General features: G+C 42.5%; 1 protein-coding gene across 1 annotated transcript in view; it reads right to left on the reverse strand.

The window, feature by feature from the left end:
- Positions 1-19,202, reverse strand: part of ITPR1 (inositol 1,4,5-trisphosphate receptor type 1) — a 318,159-nt gene that overhangs the window by 123,083 nt on the left and 175,874 nt on the right. Inside the window, exons 32-37 of the mRNA XM_060161317.1 lie at positions 18,518-18,718; positions 16,658-16,909; positions 13,739-13,864; positions 11,621-11,749; positions 6,129-6,249; positions 3,674-3,858 (exon numbers count right to left, since the gene is read on the reverse strand). Coding sequence (XP_060017300.1) covers positions 3,674-3,858; positions 6,129-6,249; positions 11,621-11,749; positions 13,739-13,864; positions 16,658-16,909; positions 18,518-18,718 — 1,014 coding nt within the window. The remainder of the gene's footprint in view (positions 1-3,673; positions 3,859-6,128; positions 6,250-11,620; positions 11,750-13,738; positions 13,865-16,657; positions 16,910-18,517; positions 18,719-19,202) is intronic.

Here is a 19,202-nt window from a genome sequence, read left to right on the forward strand (position 1 = left end):
TCATTCCCACCCACCCTGTGAGATGGTCCTTATGCTACTTAAGGGATCATTCCACATATTTTAAAATATGATGCAAAAAGGACGTTCGACAACATGGAAAGGTGTCTACAATATGAGTGCAAAAAATGGTCAAACAACAGTATGGACTATATGATCCGCTTCTTATAAACAACATTAATATCTCAAGGATATGCAGCAAACATTATTAAAACATCATTCGTGGTTTTCTCTGGGTGGCGGAACTACGGGTGAGTCTAGTTTTCTTCTATGTATTGGGTTCTTGTGCGTATTGTCAAATTACTTCCAATGAGCATGAATTATTCACATAATAAAAAGTCATATAAAAACGAGAACACAAATGAATGAACATGCTGTATCAACATGCTAAATACATGTACCCTGAGAGCATGATGGTCTTCAAATGCAAAACACATAGCTGTAGGAAAGGAAAACAGAGAGAAGTTGAAAGAGCAGCAAAACCAACACAACAAACACCGTATAAAGGCAAATGGCAGAAAACAGATGAGAAATTATCTTCAAAAGATGCTCAAGTCTGCTGTCTGGCTTGCTAACTCAGAACCAAGGCATCGGCATGCTGGCTAAGAAGGACAGAACGCAGCCTACTGGATAAGGAGCAGCCGTTAACCAAGGAGATCTGCATGGAAAGGGCCACTTTCATTGCATTCGTCTCAACTGGGGACCCAAATTTCATAGGCCGAAAATTCATAAAGAATTGGGTGATCCAGACCACCCAATTTCTGGTGATCCAGAAACTAAAACTAAAACTTGTCAATACAAGTTTACTTAATCTTAGATTTGACAAAATCTGTAATCACGCAATAATATTTAGGATGCATTAAAGAATGCGTGAATGAATCAAACTATTTCTTGCGGGGAGGCGGGGGGACAATTTTCCCAACAAGTTTGTACGAGTACATTGCCACATCCCTTAATTCAGAGTGACTTGCACACCGCTGTCAAAAAGAGGGCCGCTTTGGCAAAATTCTCTCAGGGTTTTGTCAGTTTCCCTACCAGTTTCCTCTTAGAAAGCACCCAATCTCCCCTTCTTCAAGAGTTACTGGTCCTAACTCTGGCAAAATGTTACTTGCCTCCAGCATTTGCTTGAGATTGAAGGAGTTCTTCGGCATCGTGTTCATGAAATCTTGCATCTTTTGCCAGGTTTGAACTTCACATTGCAATTGATTTGCATTGTATTGTCAAATGTGTAACATTCGGCAATCAGGGAAAGACCAACAAACAAGGATGGAGAAGCGATGGGCAGAGGGAGATGCTAGTGTTAAGTGAGGGGGTATGTCTGAATGGGGGTTAATTATATAAGCGCGTCCTTTGCAACTTAATGTTCTCACATTATGACAACTTTTGCTGTTCTGGGCAATCTCGTAACTCCAGGGACTCAGACAGACAATAATTCATTAGATGACGAGGATCCCTTTAGCCACTGGCCAAGCCTTTAAAACAAGCACTACCTAAACGTATGTATTTTATTCTATTCCCCAAGAGTATGCATAATAGATCTAAGAAGAGCCCTGGTATGTTTCTGCAGCCACAGATAATTGATTTAGTTTGAGCAGGAGAAAATACGGTGTGTTCATACAGTTATGAGTCTACAATACAATAACTTTCCTCTTTCTAAAACACAGTGGGGTCGGGAAGCACCCCATGAGGAACCAAATTACCTTTGTTTAAGAAGCGGTTCTGTCACAACAAGGCTGAAATTCTTCCCTTGACCTGCGAAGCGCTGCCCACCTCCCCAGCTCCATGGGTTCTGGCCACACTAACCTTCCTGTGGTCTTTGTACACACATGCTCTCTCCTTCCCTTCCACTCCATTCTTTAAGTAAGTCCTACCGTTTCCTGGTCTCGGTTCCAATGCTACTTCCTCAGCAATGCCTTCCTTGACCACCAGCCCCAGTTCCAGGCAAGATTAACGTCCTCATCAGTGCCTTTCGTAGCACTACTCATTCCTCTGCAGTGTTCGCCCCTCCTGCCATTTTACTTTTATCTGTGTGATTAGTTGATTAATGTTTGTCTCCCTTCCAACACTTGAGAGTCTACGAGGGTTAAGGTTACTTCTGGTTTTGGTCATTGTATCCCCCGTGCCTAGGGTGGGGTTGATGAATGAAACAGTGAACTCATTCGTCTTTAGGTAACTTACGTAACCTTCAGAGGTTCATTTACTTCACCAAATGATAATAATTATTACAGTCATAACAATAATAATAGTAATAATAATTAGAAGAGCAGCTCACTGATCAAGTGCTCACTACATGCCAGGCTCTGTTCTGTGTGCTTTATGTGTACTGTATTTTCCAAAGATGGCCAACACAGTCTAAACTATCTTGCACGCTCTTCTTACAATGAGTCACTGACATCCCTTCCATCACATGGGGTCCATGTCCTCTCCCCTTGAACCTAAATGGATGTATGTCACTGCCTTGACCAAGAGAATATGACAGAAGGGGTGCTATGTGATTTCTGAAGCCAGGTCATTAAGGCAAATCAGCTTTTACTTATCTCTCTCAAGAGAGACTTATTTTGGGACCCAGCTGCCATGTTGTGAGGAAGCCCAGACCACATGGGGAGACAATGTGTAGATATTTTAGGTGACAGCTGAGGTCCCAGCTGACAATCAGTATCAACTGCCCAACATGTGAGTGAGAGAGATTTCAAGATGAGTCCAAACAGAACCACCATCTGATTGCAACTGCATGAAAGGACTTGAGGAAGAAACACCTCACTGAGCTCAGTAACCTCCAACACTAAAAGAGCATAAAACAATCGCTGTTGTCCTTTGTTAGGCAGGCAAAGATAACCGCAACATCTTGACTCTCTTAATCTTCATATCAACCCCATGACGTAGGCGTTACTATTATACTATTTTACAAGTTAGGAAACTGGAGAAGGTAAGTAACTTTCCCAAGGTTATGCACTTCTAAGCAGCAGAGCCACAATTTGAACCCAGGCACTGTCCTGAGATCACGCTCTTCACGACTGCACCATTGCACTGAGCTCATCTGAAGGATCTGTGATTCTCCAACTGTGGTCCAGGTACCATCTGTGAGAAAATCACCTGGGGTGCTTGTTCAAAGGAAGATGTTAATATTAAGATGTATGTTTAAGTGTTTAACATCATCTAATTCTCACTACTCTCCCTTTGAACAAAGGGAGAGCACATTTCTTCATAGGTACTAAGAAAAAAAAAAGAGTATATCCTAGCTAGAATTTAATAACACTTTTATTTTCATTTCGCTCATTTTGATATAAAACTCCTCTCCCAAGTCATGATTACACTTGTTTACCTACTAATTCAAGAGGCTAAAATCCCAAGCTGATGAACAAAAAGGAGCTGTTATGCCCTTATTCTAAGCATCTTCTTCTAACACTGATGTACTCCTTCCTAATAAGAGAGGAGGGACTTCTTCATAAAGAGATCTGTAAATCAATGAATAACCTCTAAAGACCATGACTTTGTCAGGAGCTTTTCTGGTCCCAAGTAGCTCTGCACTCCTAGCCCCACAAACATCATTGCATTTGACTGTCCACTCACCATACTGTGGCCAACCCTGGATTTTCTCTGGCTTCAGGAAGCACTTCTGTGTGGGGAACCGTCTTAGGCCAGGTTAAGGATCGCTTCTGTCAGCACCAGGCATTACCTGCAATCGCTCGATGATATTCCGGTAGTCTCTGGAAGCTGCCAGGACAGAGTCTCTGCGAGCTGCATTGCGGGCCGTCAGCCGCCAGTTCATGGCAGTTTTCTGCACGATGTTGTGGGACTTGAGGAAGAGGTTGTTGACCTGGCTGTCCAGGTCCACAGGGATGGCAATGGCCCGGCTCTTGGCTGTACAGGAGAAAGGGGACTCGTGAGCCTACAATTTTGATGGGAGACACCCTAGAGACAGACAACTCCCCCCCACCATCCAGCAGGCAGATGTGTCCACGCCTATAACATGAGTGTGGACACGGAGTAGCTCAACTGAACTTCATAATCTGTTAGGTCGGGTTTTCCAATGTGACTTCTGAGGGGCAGCAGCTCTGAGAGAATTTATAATGCTCCAAGGTCATACAGTTCAGGGAACTCAAAGTCAAAGTTCAAGGGGCTTCCACAATGAATAGCTTCTTAGGGTCTCAGATGTGTTCATACACTTTAAGAATTATCAAGACAGGGAACTCAGTTGGCCAGTAAACTGCTTTTCTAAAAATCCTCCAGTTTGGTATCCTTTCAACAATCTACAAAATGCTGTTTCAAGCCAAACATAGTACAAAAGATAATATTTACAATGACATAAGCTAGTCTTTCCATATAGGCTCTTGTATTTTTTTTTTTTTTTACTTCCTTCAAAAAAGGACAATTCCAGTCCCATCATGAGAAAAACATTAGTCAAATCCACAGTGGGGTATACTGCAATAAAGATGTTAAAAAAAAAAAAAAAGTAACCCGATGAGCAAGAAAAAAACCCACAATGGGGGACATTCTACAGACACCTGACTAGGACATCTCAAGATTGTCAAGGTCACAGAAAATAAGGAAGGTCTCAGAAACTGTCACAGACCACAGGAGACTGGGGAGGCATGACAACTAAATGCAATGTAGTAGCCTACACTGAATCCTGGAGCAGAAAAAGGACAATAGTGGAAAAAAGTGGTGAAAACCAAATCAAGTCTGGAAGTTTAGTTCATAGCAATAGGCCAATGTCAGCTTCTTAGTTTTGACAAACGTAGCTGGTAATGGAAGATGCTGACAGCGGGGGAAACTGGGTGAGGGATATATGGGAACTCTTGTGTCATCTTGGCCACTTTCTTATAAATCTAAAATGACTGCAAAATAAAACAGTTAACTTAAGAAAGGAAAATAACTAGACGAACAATCCTTTTTTCCATACACGAAATCCAACAACATGGAAAAAACTAAGACAACTGTTCCTTCTCTTCAAAACTTCATACCAGTAGAAGCAAAAAAAGTGCTGGGGTTAATGGGTTGTACAGTTTTCATGCTCTGCTGTTTCACAAATACCAGCCCTCCTTGCCTTTCCTCATCACGGCCAAGACTATGAAAACATTTCCTCTCTCTGATGATTACTGGGCTAGGAACTCAGAGATCTGCCCAAGTTTTAACCAACAACCTTAAGTTGCAGGATCATACATGGGCAGAATTTAGGGCTATCTGGGGAGCCCATCTCAGAACCCTATTTGAGAGATATCACACCACGAACCTATAATCTGTTACGTACACACTTTCAAAAGCCTAATCTCTTTCTGTGAAATAGTACCACGTAAATAATAAAAAGACACGAATACCTTCCATATGAGTATAAAGGAAACCAGGCAGGGACGACTGAAATCGGGCAATGAGCCCTAGTAAACACAATCTATACTTGCTGGACAGCTACTCAACAGTGCTAAGAGCCCCGCTTGTCTTTTCTGGTGTCTGCAGAGATCTTAACAGCTACTAGAGACAGACAACCCTTCTCAATTTAGGCAGGAAGATTATCCCTTTGCATTGCATAGCATGTATGGGGAGGGGGTGGAACAGGGCAAAGCAACAGAGCCTGACAAGCTCCAGGTGAAGGGAGCAGTAATGGTTGTAACTTCCTTTCAAAGCTGCCTAGGAGAGGTGATACAAGGTTGGGGGGAGGGGATGGAGAAGCATTTATCATCAAGAGGCAGAAGAGAGCAGTGCGCCATTTCTGAGAAAGGGCGTTCCACAGGATTGGACATGTGCTTTGCACGAAAAAAAGTTTCCATGTGGTCAAATATGTTTACCGGATTAAACAAATCACTTTCTTGAACAAGGGGCTTCCCAGGGCCTTGAATAAACTTGAGCTCTGTGACTTGCCAAGAGTTGCCTAACATTTAACCGTGGAATCTTGTTTTTCAAAGCCTATCTTTCTTTGGGACTTGCTGGCTCTGGACTTTGGCAGGTGCTGGCTTGGAAAGATGAAAAGGAGGTTTAAGAATCAAGAAGATCTCAGTTCCAGTTCTGGCTGTGCAGCCTCCCGCGTGCGGAAGCCTCACAGAGCTTTATAGCCACTGCTCCATCCAAGGTGGCCTTTATTACCACTGGGCAACGCATTTTCATCATGTTAAATCCAACCTGAGTTGGTGTCTTACCTACATCAGAGAGCACCCGAATGCAGCTCTCCACTGAGGCCTTCTGGCTCGGCATGAGCCAGTTGCAGTGGTAAACCCTGAACACACCTTGCAGCAGCTGCACAAAGACGGGCTGGCGAGTCTGCAAGAAAGAGATGCCAAGAGGAAGGCGACGTGAAGACTTTTATTTGTGACCGATTGATACGCTGGTCAGAAACAGACGCTGCCTTGAACCACGGGTTCATGGACCCTTATGCAAGAGTGGGAAGGGGTGACCAGGGATGAGCTGGATTCCAGAAGTGGCCTGGCCAAGGGAGAAAAAGTCAGAAGCATTTTAAGGCAATGCACAAACTTCATGCTAAGTCTGACCACCAGAAGGCGAAGCAGAATATCACAGCCTGAAAACAGGTATTCTTGTCTAGCTACCAACTGGCTGTGTGACTGTAGGCAAGTCACTTTAGTTCTCTGAGCTTTAACTTTGTGCAATATATAGAATACAGGGATTGAGGCCAATGAACCCCCAAAGCTGTTTCCAGATGTTATATTCCATGAGTAGAACCTATATATATATAATATATATATATATATATATATATATATATATATATATATATATACTTTTTTTTTTTTGTGGTACGCGGGCCTCTCACTGTTGTGGCCTCTCCCGTTGCGGAGCACAGGCTCCGGACACGCAGGCTCAGCGGCCATGGCTCACGGGCCCAGCCGCTCTGCGGCATGTGGGATCTTCCCGGACCAGGGCACGAACCCGCGTCCCCTGCATCGGCAGGCGGACTCTCAACCACTGCGCCACCAGGGGAGCCATAGAACCTATAGTTTTAATCAGCATAAACAAACTGGTTAGTGAATCTCACCTAGAATGCTCCTTACTTCTTTATTTCTGGCCATGTCTTCAATGACATAAGGAGAAGCTAGTTCTCATGGTTACTCTTCACAAGTGTTCATTTACTACAGATCAGTACTTGCAAGTTAACTACAGAGTAGGATTTATTCCTCTCTATGATGGTATAAATTTGTACTCATTTTAAAATAAAGGAACTCAAACTACGACTTAATCAATTTGACATTGACTTCCTAAGTGCATTTGCAAATTATAATTTTGGCCTTCATTCAAAGCTACCTGGACCAGAGTAACATTAGACCTGCAAGGCAAAGGTCACTGTGTATGGTAAGCTACTCCACTGGTCTTTAATTTTTAGGAGAAAGTACTTGCAGATCCCTTCCGAAAAACAGGAGGAGTTAATACAGCAACGAAAAAAAGTACAGAAAAAACTCTAGAGAAGTTTCTTAGATAAAAGAACAACAATTGAAAAGTGCTAGGGGAAAGGAAATTTATTGTAAGAAATTAAAACAGGTTATGATATCACTTATATGTGGAATCTAAAAAAAATGATACAAATGAACTTATTTACAAAACAGAAATAGACTCACAGACATAGAAACAAACTTACGGTTACCAAAGAGGAAAGTGGGGAGGGATAAATTAGGAGTTTGGGAATAAACTATACACACTACTATATGTAAAGTAGATAACCAACAAGGACCTACTGTATAGCAGAGGCAACTATACTCAGTATCTTGTAATAACCTATAATGGAAAAGAATTTTAAAAAGAATACGTGGGTGTGTGTGTGTGTGTGTGTGTGTGTCCGTGTCCGTGTGTGTGTGTGTGTGTGTAGAACTGAATCACTTTGCTGTACACCTGCAACTAACACAACACTGTAAATCAACTATATTTCAATTAAAATTTTAAAAAATAAAACAGGTTAATAAAAATTCAGAACCTCCTCTATAAACACCATTCAGATAACTTTCACTTATTAAGTACCACACACTTCACTTAAGAGCTCACTGGGGCCTTGGTAAGTATCCTATGACAGAGGAGTTACCTTAATAACACAAATGAAAAACAAAAGCTCAGAAAGGTTAAAATAAAGCATCCAAAAGAACGAAGCAGTGACTCATCGTCAGGGCTCTCTGATGCCCCAAATCTGTGCTCTTTCTACTAAGTTCACCTACAAACCAGAATCTCATTACTTTCTTGAGGGAGTACTTTCTGTTCTGCACCTCACAGCCCACCAAGACAGTCATCTGTGTTACTAATAGAGAACAGGAACACAGGAAGCCTGAGAAGCCCTGATACTGAGCTCCTGAGCCCAATGGGTCCACTGAGAGCAGCCATCTATTGAGAACACTTCTTCCCTGCCTGTCCCTGTGCTGAGTGCTTTACACCCACCTCATCTGACCAACCCCTGACCCCATGAAGTAAGCAGTGGTATCAGCACCCACCCTACTGGCTAATGTGCGTGGAGTTGGGATGGGAACTCAATGGCCTAACTCAAAGAAAACGAATCCTTCGACTAAATGAATTCAATTGAACCAGTATTTATTGAGCATCTGCTCTATTCCCATCTGGCCTCTGAATAAACAAAAGACGAATAAATCGGCCAGAGGAGCTGCTTCTTAATTATCCATTTTAATGGACAACCTGGGGGCATCAGCTCACGCGACCTCTTGGGCTAATGAACATGGCTGCCCATCACCTTCTTCCTGAGATTCTTCCCTGCTTAGTTCTTAAGGCTCTGCGTTGCTCGTGAATCCCATTCTGACTGTAAGATAACCCCTTGATCTTCCTCTGGTCTCTTTAACAAACTGTCCTTAATTATCTGTGCTCTGCCCAGGTCCCTTCTAGTCAACCCCTTCATTTTCCCAGCTGAGACTTGAACTAGCCAATGTCTATATATGGACTTTACCACTTCCCTCTCCTGAGTCTCCCTGATTCATTTAACTCACTCAACAAATGAACATGTACCAGGGGCCAGGCACAGTGCTCGAGATAGAACAGTATCTGAGACACCTCTCTGCCCTCCCCACTGTAGCTTGCCATCTAGCAGGACACAGTACAAACTGCCAATTATTAAGCACCTACTGTGTACCAGGCACTATGCTATATTTTCATAAACATTAACTCTAATTCTCACAATAATCTGCAGGGTTGATACTATAACCCTGTTATAGTAAGAAATGGGGTTCTGAAGTTTCAACATCTACCCAAGTTCTCAGAGCTGGGAAGGGGTGGAGTGAGGATTGGAACCCAGCTCTGACCTGCTATAAAAGCCTCCAAAGTTCTGTTGCTGCTCCCAGATCCCACATTTCCAGCTGCCTCACGGACATTCCACTGGCACCTTAAATGCAGCACAGCCCAAGCCCAGGCCACCATTTTCCTCCCTCACAAATGTGGGTTAAAAGAAGGGAAGGAAGGAAACAAAACCAGGAAGGAAGGAAGGACGAAGGTACAAATCTACCTGGGGAGCAAGACATAGGCTTTTCAACAGATAAAGTAAGACATGTTAGGACAGCTTCAAAAATAGTATTCCTTGAAAATAAATATTCTAGAAATCCAGCTTGGACTTCGTATTTTAAATATGCTTAGACAAGCGCTTCCCTGGTGGGGAAGCGAGTCCGCCTGAGGGTCCGCCTGCCGATGCAGGGGACGCGGGTTCGTGCCCCGGTCCGGGAAGATCCCTCATGCCGCAGAGCAGCTGGGCCCGTGGGCCATGGCCGCTGAGCCTGCGCGTCCGGAGCCTGTGCTCCGCAACAGGAGAGACCACAACAGTGAGAGGCCCGCGTACCAAAAAACAAAAACAAAACAAAAAACAAACAAACAAACAAAAAATATGCTTAGACAACCTGGGCCTTGCTAGGGACTTACATAACATTTATGTTGAAGATTTATTTCTCTGACCACTCCTGCCTGTCAATTGGCTTAAAACTGGTTTCAGAGCAAGGCAGTGGAAGGAGACAGCAGGGGGATCAAGATGAAAAACCAAAAATACAAATTCCTGTTTAATGGTTTCCATTAAATTAATTTGATTGGTTTACTTTGACATTTGGGTTTGCAATACTGTTTCACAGTCTCTAGGAGAATGGGTATTGCCATAGCAATTGCCACTATGCAAGTCCAACCTGACTAACCAAAGCAGCTGGCTCTGTAGAACAGCACTTGGTAAGGAGCACGTTCTGGCCTCCAGCAGCTCATGTGCTTGGGATCTAACAAGTTCCTGTTGCCCAGTTACACAAAAACTATGTACAGATATTCTAAAAGTCGCATTCTAACTTTATGATACTTTAGAGCAGGGGTCCCCAAGCCCCGGGCAAGGAACGGTACCTGTCCACGGCCTGTCAGGCACAGGGCCGCACGGCAGGAGGTGAGCGGCGGCAAGCCAGCGAAGCTTCATCTGCGCCTCCCCGTCGCTCCCATTACCGCCTGAACCATCCCAACCCCCCACCCCGTGGAAAAACTGTCTTCCACGAAACCAGTCCCTGGTGCCAAAAAGGTTGGGGAGCACTGCTTTAGAGATAACTAAAAGCTAGCAGTGAAGCTCAATTAAATAGAAGGTTACCAACAGTCCCTAAGAAAACATATCTTACTAAAAATTCCATAATTCAAGTTTCAGAGTCAGACAGGCCTGGGTTGAAATCATGGTTTTGCCAGTTAGTAGTTGTGACCATGGCTGAGCATGGTGATTAAATCCTCTGAGCCTCATTTTGCTCAGCTGCAAAATGGGGCTAATACCACCTGTACTAAGCTAATATGAACTCCTTTATATAGGTAATGGAATATAGCAATATCTAATAAATGTACCAGTGATATTATACTGACCATGAATCACTCTTCTCTTGGAGAATTTACCTTAAGATTATTTGTCTACGCTCCAACCACCCTAGGCCACCCATCAACCCCAGGACAGCCTCCATTTATTTGCATGACAAGGATGGTTACTCTTGCTCTTCTGACCACCTGAGACCAAGTCCCGCTTTCATTCTGCAGGCTGTACACACAGACCTGCAGCAAGACTCCCACAGCCACGGACCCAGACGTCAGTTCTAAAAAGAAGAGCGATTTTTCCAAGTAAAAGAATAATAAAAACACCTCCCAGATCCTTTGGAACTCTAACTACACTGACAATCAGCACGCAGGGCTGCTGCACTGCACGACTCCAGGGGACTCCACGTGAGCAGCACGTGCTGGGGCTGGTGTAACGTGGCAGCCCTGCTGTCAAGGCTAAAGGACTTCTCACTCCCACCTGCCACGTACCCTTCTGGTGAACTCTAGGCACACACTTCAAGTTAAAATGGAGATTTCCAGACATATTTTTAAAAAGTGTTAATAACACGCTAGCATTTATTTGAAAGCTGCTTCTCTTTCTAAGATTGGAGGTAAGGAATCAACAAGATTAAAGGGGGGGGGAAGAAGGCATTTTAAGGAGAAAATCAACAACCAACAGAACCATCTGGTACAGAAAATCATTCTCAGGTACTTGATTATCCAAGGGATCCTGTAAGAACCACTCTTCACAAAGAGAAAAGCATCTGTAGCAATGCTTTGCAGAGCGGCTCATCTATAGCCGCTCAGTCCTGAATCCGCACCAGCTCCAGCTGCCAAATATCTATTGTGAATACCCTGCATCTATCAATACATTTGTATTTCCTACCTGCAAAGTCGTACTCTGGTCTGAGAAGGGAGAGCTGAAGAACGTGGTAACGATGCTCATGACAATCTCGGTGACATACCTCTCCAAAACTGAGTCCGCATGCTTCCTGTCACTTGTGTTGTTACAGGCCTGGAGGACAAATGGACACTTCAGACATTATACCAAAACCTGCACACCAGTTGTAAAATTAAGAAATCTGTGACTACTCCTGCTAATTACCCTTAACAAAGAAAAAGGAAAAGCCTGCAAGTCAGTACTTCTCCCCTTAAGAGACAGCAATGATAAAAAAATAAATCATGGAAGAAGAGAAACAGATCAACTTGGATATCATGGTGTGGCATCACAGAACATGAAAATTGGTGCGGGACCTACAAGGCCATCGCTTCCCAATTCCTACCAACTTGCGGCAAATCTAAAACCCAAAAGGTGGTAAGAGGCATCATAACTACAATTGTCTGCATTGCCCCTAAAAGTAAACTGTTTAAGCCATTCATCTTCTCTAGGCCAGAGTTTCCTAAAGCATATAATTAAGATCCTGAATCAAATATTACCACTGAGGACCACTGTGCATGATATTCTCCAAACCTAGAACACTCTTCCATTCAATCAAAATTCTGCTGATATGCAGTACTGTTGAAAATAGTGGCCTGTGACTCAGGATAATTGTATAAGTTTTCAGGTGAAGAGAGACTTCAGATTTCACCTGGACTCTACATAATTTCGCTGTGTAGAATAAGATCAGAGATTTATCAATAGAAGAACAGGTTTTAAAAATTCATTTTATTAAATCAAGTCTTATGACCAAATTCATTAGCCCTCTAATTTGAGATATAAAATTGTATATAATAAAAAATTATGAAGTAAGGGGTAAAACAATCAAATTTTATTAGCTATCATGCTCTGAGCCCAGTGATGAGCAGTTTGTGGACACATCCAGAGAATGAAGGTGGCAACAGATTTTACAGCATTTTTGAACAATTTAAGGCAGGGGTCAGCCAAGTTAAGGGCTACTGGCTGTTTTTATAAATAAAGTTTTATTGGAACCCAGCCATGCCCATCTGTTTACAGACTGCTATGGCTGCTCTCATGCTAGCAGGGCAGAGTTGTAGTTGTGACAGAGACCGCATGGCCCACAAAGCCAAACATGATTACCATCTGGACCTTCACAGAAAACTTGTCGGAGTCCTGATCTAAAGGGGCAAAGCAGGCCTGCCATTTCAAGCCTGAACCCCCAGATTTATGGGATTAAAAGACTAGGAAGAATTTGAGATAAAAATATATACATATTTAAATAATACATCAATATATATATGTATCTGTGACACCAACACCAGGGTATTATTAAACATAGTCCTTCATTACAAGGAAAGTAAGTTCTTTCAGGCTCCTTGTCTCACACTGGGAATTGTACAGTCAGGAGAAAATACCACATTCTAGCGTTCTCCAATGCACCTTTTTTTTTTTCTTTTTAGCATCACAACGTTTCTGAAATTGGTATTCATCTCACAATCATTCTCTCAAGGACTGAATTACTTTCCCCCCACGCGCCCTCCCCCCGAACCCTACCACCACAAAACTCATATGAAATCCATAAAGCGCCTTGTGAGGTCGCAGTCCCATAGCTTTAGAACCAATATTAAGCTCAGCGCAAAACCAAACCAAGAGTACTGAAGCCCACCCCAAAGGCTGGGTCAGGAAAGCAATAGACGGAAACTGACATGCTTTGCAGTTTGCTCGACACCAGACTGTAGGAGATATCATAAATGCTCACACTCAGGAAGGTGTCCTTCGAGGAAAGACTTATTCTCAAAGAAACGAAAAGTTTATAAATTTGAGTTTAGTATGTCCCAGGTTATCATTCACAAATCAACCCATAAAGGATGAGATGAAAACCAGAAATAATCTACCTTACCTGAAGCTTGACGAGTAAAATCTATCCTCAGCTAGGAGTAAAAGGGTCAAGAGAAACGAGACATGTGGAAAGACGAGAGCCAGGTGCCTCCTTGTGCCACAAATCAGCGAGGTGAAATTACATGACTGCGTCCTTATGTCTGCACAGGGTGACCCAGACACACACGTACCCCCTTACCCTGCCTCCTTAGCTCCAGAAAGACTTACCCTGCAGATGTCCACAAGGAAATTCTCAAACAATTTCCACATGTGATTACTGGTATAAATCTCCTTCATTTCCACCTCCGTATCCACATAGCAGTGATTCAGGAAGTTAATGTACGCAATTTTAACCTGGAAGAGAGAAACAGGCTTTTCTCAAAAACCAACTTAGTACATGCAGGATTGATTAGTTCCCTCATTTTAATAGTGACAAGGATGGACCATGATGGTCATTCCATTTTCCCCAGCACGCTTTAACTTCTATGATTTTTTGATATTCAAAATTCACTATTATAAAATTCAAAAACAAAGCTTTTGGAAGAGAATATGTTCATGACCTCAAGGTAAAGAATGGAACAAGGGCTTCCCTGGTGGCGCAGTGGTTGAGAGTCCGCCTGCCGATGCAGGGGACATGGGTTCATACCCCGGTCTGGGAAGATCCCACATGCCGTGGAGCGGCTGGGCCCGTGAGCCACGGCCACTGAGCCTGCGCGTCCAGAGGCTGTGCTCCGCAACGGGAGAGGCCACAACAATGAGAGGCCCGCGTACCACAAGAAACAAACAAACAAAAAGAATGCAACAAAAAACACTGATCAGAGAAGAGAAGATGGACACGTTTCACTACATTAAAATTAAGAATTTCTGGGACACCCATGGTGGGTCCAGTGGTTAACACTCCGTGCTTCCACTGCAGGGGACATGGGTTCGATCCCTCATCAAGGAACTAAGAAAAAAAAAAAAAAAGAATATCTATGAAATGGCACTGTTACAAGAGTTAAATGACACGATTTGGAAGAAGCTGTTTGCAATGCATATCCCCACAGAGAATTCCTACAGATTTGTGCATATACGATGGCCACGCCAAAGGAAAAACAGGCAAAAAATAGGATCTGCTATTTACTTAAAGGAATATCAAATCTCAAAAACAACACACGGAAAGGGATTGAATCTCATTTAGGAATCAAGTGGATAGAAATTAAAACCACTATGAGATATCACTATACACCCACCAGATTGAAAACAAATATATACTAATAAAGGGTCTGATAACAGCAAGGGTTGGCAGGGTCTGGGAGCAACAAGAACTCTGGGGGAGGGGTGGCCACTGGAGTAACTGCTGGAAACCACTTCACATTACCGAGTCAAAGGGAAGAAATGCACCTTGTATGACCCAGCACTTCTAAGTATACCCCCTGCAGAGATGTGTACACGTGTGGGCCAGGACACACGCACTGGTCCTAACAGCCAAAAAGCAAAAATAACCCAAGTGAGCATCAACAGACGTACAGAAAATCATATTGTGGGACAATGACACAGAGCAATGCTCCAAAGCAAAGGAAATGAATACAGGTGCGTTATTTCAGGATGGATGAATCCTAACACCACATGGCGGAACAGGAAAAGGCACAAAATAGTGCATAAAGGAAGTTCAAAAGTGGGCAAAACTGAATTATACTGTTTAGGGATGTACAAAGAAAACTACATAAGAGCCACGTCACAACTATGCCTCCATGAGGGAGCCCTCTGGGGGAGGCTGGGGACTGGAAAAGGACACAGGTGGGGAATGAGGCACATTTCCTGACCTGGGTGGTGGTTACACAGCCGCTATCTTTGTAATTATTCTTATACTGCACAAGTCACGTTTATGTACTCTTCTGTACTTAGGTTGTATTTCAAACAAACATGGGCAAAAGCAAGCTATTATACCTCACTTATGCATAACAAGAGAAACGCAAAGTACAACTATATCGAAATACCACATCCATATATCAGGGATATGAGAATCCAAATATTTCATAATATACTGTATAAACCAGACTGTGAGAAAAATGTAGTATTTTATTTCCTTCTTCTTATTATCACATTATATAATAAGCTGGTTCAACATTCATAGAAGACAATTATGGTACATCTGTACAATGAAATTTTATACAACTATAAAAAAGGAATGTAGAATCTCTTTACGGACTGATATGAAAAAAAGAATGTACCTGGAATGTCACCTTTTGTGTTAAGGGGGGGGCGGAGAATAAAGTATATATATTTATAAATGTTTTTATGCAAAACTCCAGAAGGATACACAAGAACCTAATAAATAATTTTCTGAGGGGTGTGGGGAACAGGTAAAGATTTTTCATAGTTTACTCCTTTATGGTCTTCGCTATTTGAATTTTTCTAAATGTATTAACTTTTCCAAACATTAATCTAAAAACAGTGCATATATTTAATATATACTACATATGCTATATATATATAAATGTATGTATATTTAGTTTAAAATATAAACTAAGCGTATATATTTCAAAACATACAAAGATAAAATATATACTGTATGATCCATTTTTTGTTACTAGCTAATGTATATGAATAGGGAAACAGAGAGCTGGAAGAATTTACTTCAAAAACCTAAGAGGTATTTATTATGGGCAGTGAAATGGTAGATTACTTTCATTTTCTTATTGGTTACCTGTAGTTCCTGAATATTTTATAGTCGACATTCATTATTTTTGCAATACAAGTTTTTGTTTTAAAGAATACACTTAACAGAGTTAAGTTTTACATTGGTATGAACTGTATCTCAATGCACCGTTCTTCTCATTTCTGAGAAGTTCATTCAGCTCAATGCTCTTTGCTCAACACGTGGAATCATTCATTACACAGAGCTGAAGCCCTCCAGCAGTTTCCCATTCTTCTTCAAGGAGACAGACGGAAAAATGTACTCCCCCATCATTCCTCTCACCCAAAACCAATGCTCAAGAAGATGCTGTTTCAGCCAATGCAAATCTCACGACAAAATGAGCTGCAGGTGTCAAAACTGTGAGGTCCCACCTAGGTCAGCGGAAGACTCCCATCCAGCCACAGCCCCACACGCCACGAGGAGAGACATGAGCAGGGCCCACCCATCCTGGGGATAGAGTCGCTCACCTCGGGGATGCAGTCCTCGTGGGTCACCACGCGGACAATGTCATCCAGCGGGAGCAGGGAGTTGCACTTGATCTCCGTGTAGACGTTCTTGCCCTCTGTGCACACGGCCAAGAGCTCGACCAGGTGGATGTGGTACATGAGAGGGCTGTTCTCATCCATCCGGTCCCGTTCCGACCTCATCATCTGGATCAGAGTCTGGAAAGAGGCTCTGTCGTTGTAGAATACGAGGACATCCTCTCCTGAATTAACCAGCTATAATCAAAAGAACAAGACTTGCTTATAGCACAAGTTTGCAGGGATGGGGGAAGCATTAAACAAACAAATCTATTCACAAAGCAAGAGATGTTCTGTTAGCATTGACCTTCCAAAACCAGTAGCACCTGTACTACTGAACTCACCTAGATTTCATTCATTTATATTACTAAACAACTACAAATCTTCAGCAGCATCATTTTCATTCACAGATATAAAAACATCACAACAGTCCTAAAAAACTATCAGGGGAAGAGAAAGTCTACATACCAGCATTCAGGTATCTGGTAAAAATGTAGATTTCAACCTTGCACTTGTATTTCCAAACTAATCATGAGGCGATGATTTTTGTTTTTAAAAATGTTTCCATCTCCTTTTCATGCCTTATAAGTACTCTTCTTACAACTCTTTCACACGCTGCCTTATTTCTTCACAATCACAAATTATCCAATCCTAATTAAGATACGCCTTCCTTTCAACACTCAAAGAGTCAAGGCATTCCTATTCGTAACTTGTCTCCCGGGGACTGGGGCTTTTCATAACTCTACTTAAGAATTAATCAATTTCACCACTGCATGAGAAACAAAAGATCCAAAAAGGGCCGGCACAGAAGTCAAAATAAATATGGTCAATATTATTTACTTAATAATAACTAAGCTTTATGAACTCTGATTATGTGCCAGATACCATGATTACTTACAACAGCGACTAGAGTAGCACAGCAGACTTCCAATAAACGGTAGCGATTACTGTCATCATTATCTGATTTAACCTGCCTGTCAGCTCCTCAAGTGAATACCGCCATGCCTTCATTTACAGAAACCCACACTGAGTGTCCGAGAAGTCAAGTAACACATCCCGAATCACACAGCCAGGGACATGGTACAGCCAACATTCGCATCCCAGGTCGAGCCAACACTTTTAATGACACTACACCACCTTTCACTGAAATCGTATATGTAGATAAGATTATAAACCCAAGTGTTAAGTGGACTTACTTGAGATTGCTTTTTTTTTTTTTTTTTTAAAGGTGGAAGGATGGATGAAACCAAGCATATGCAGACGCCAAAGTTGCGGGAATGACAGAGGACCTTCCTGGCCAGACAGCAGACATGGGACACAGACATCCCACAGAGAACCAAGGGGGAATTTGCCCCAATTCCACTGACCAGCTTCTCCTTGAGAATCATCAAGCAACAATTTTTCCAGCTAATTAATTTGGTGAATTATTTTTTTTTTAAAAGTCATATAATCTACAAGAAGGGATGCTCTGGCTCAAAAGGTTCTACCCACATTTAACCTCCACCCACTCTATTTTGGTTCAGTATTCCTGGGGGTGTTTTTCCCTCTCAGAAGAATCCAAGCCAATGATCCTTAAAATAAATAGAATTATTGCTACAAAATCCTAGATCAGACTCTCGCCTGTATCTATAGCTTAAGCTCACAAACACATGATTACACACACTTATACACACACACACACACAATTACCTTCTGTCCCTTCCTATGGCTCCTGGACAGGGTGCCAGGTCATACTGATAAAATTAAATCATTTTTAAGCCCCTACAGAACACCAGAGGAAGATATATAGAAATCCACAGTTGTCACCTCAGCCATGACCATGTCCTGGCACTTTTTGATGAATTTCCCTTCGGCCTTGACGATCGTCTGCAAGAACTTGATGTACTGGACGTTTCGACCGTGAGTCTCGATGCAGTGAACAAAGTGCTGGACGACTCTCTCGTTGATCTCACTACACAGCTGGAAATTGTTCATGAAGATGTGCTGCATCGTGACCGCCTCCAGGATCTGGCACAAGAGTGAGGGCGGGGGCACAGGCACATGGTCAAAGGAAGGCCAGAGCAGAGGACCAAGTGAGAAAAAGAAGAGTCCACGACAAACACAGAGAGGGGGGCATTTAACCCCGCGAAAGCATCCTTCTCCGTGCTCGCTTCTGTACCGTCTTCCTTTTTACTCAACTTTTTCAATAAACACACAGGGCACTAAACTCATCATTAGTTTTCTGCTGAATGAATTGCAGAGGGACCACCAGCACCCAGATCAAGAAATAAAACAGGCTGCCTTTATGGCCCACCCCCCACTTTTACCACTATTTTGACTTGCACAACCATAGATTTGTTTTGCCTGTTCTTGAACCTCATGCATCCTCTTCTACCTGGCTTCTTTTGTTCAACGTTACTTTTGCATGTTGTCATCCACGTTGTTGCATGTATTACTAGTTTGTTTCTTGTCACCGCTATGTACATTCCATTGCATGACTATACCACAATGT

The sequence above is a fragment of the Lagenorhynchus albirostris genome, chromosome 10, assembly GCF_949774975.1.
Source record: "Lagenorhynchus albirostris chromosome 10, mLagAlb1.1, whole genome shotgun sequence".
In the NCBI taxonomy this organism is placed as follows: Eukaryota; Metazoa; Chordata; class Mammalia; order Artiodactyla; family Delphinidae; genus Lagenorhynchus; species Lagenorhynchus albirostris.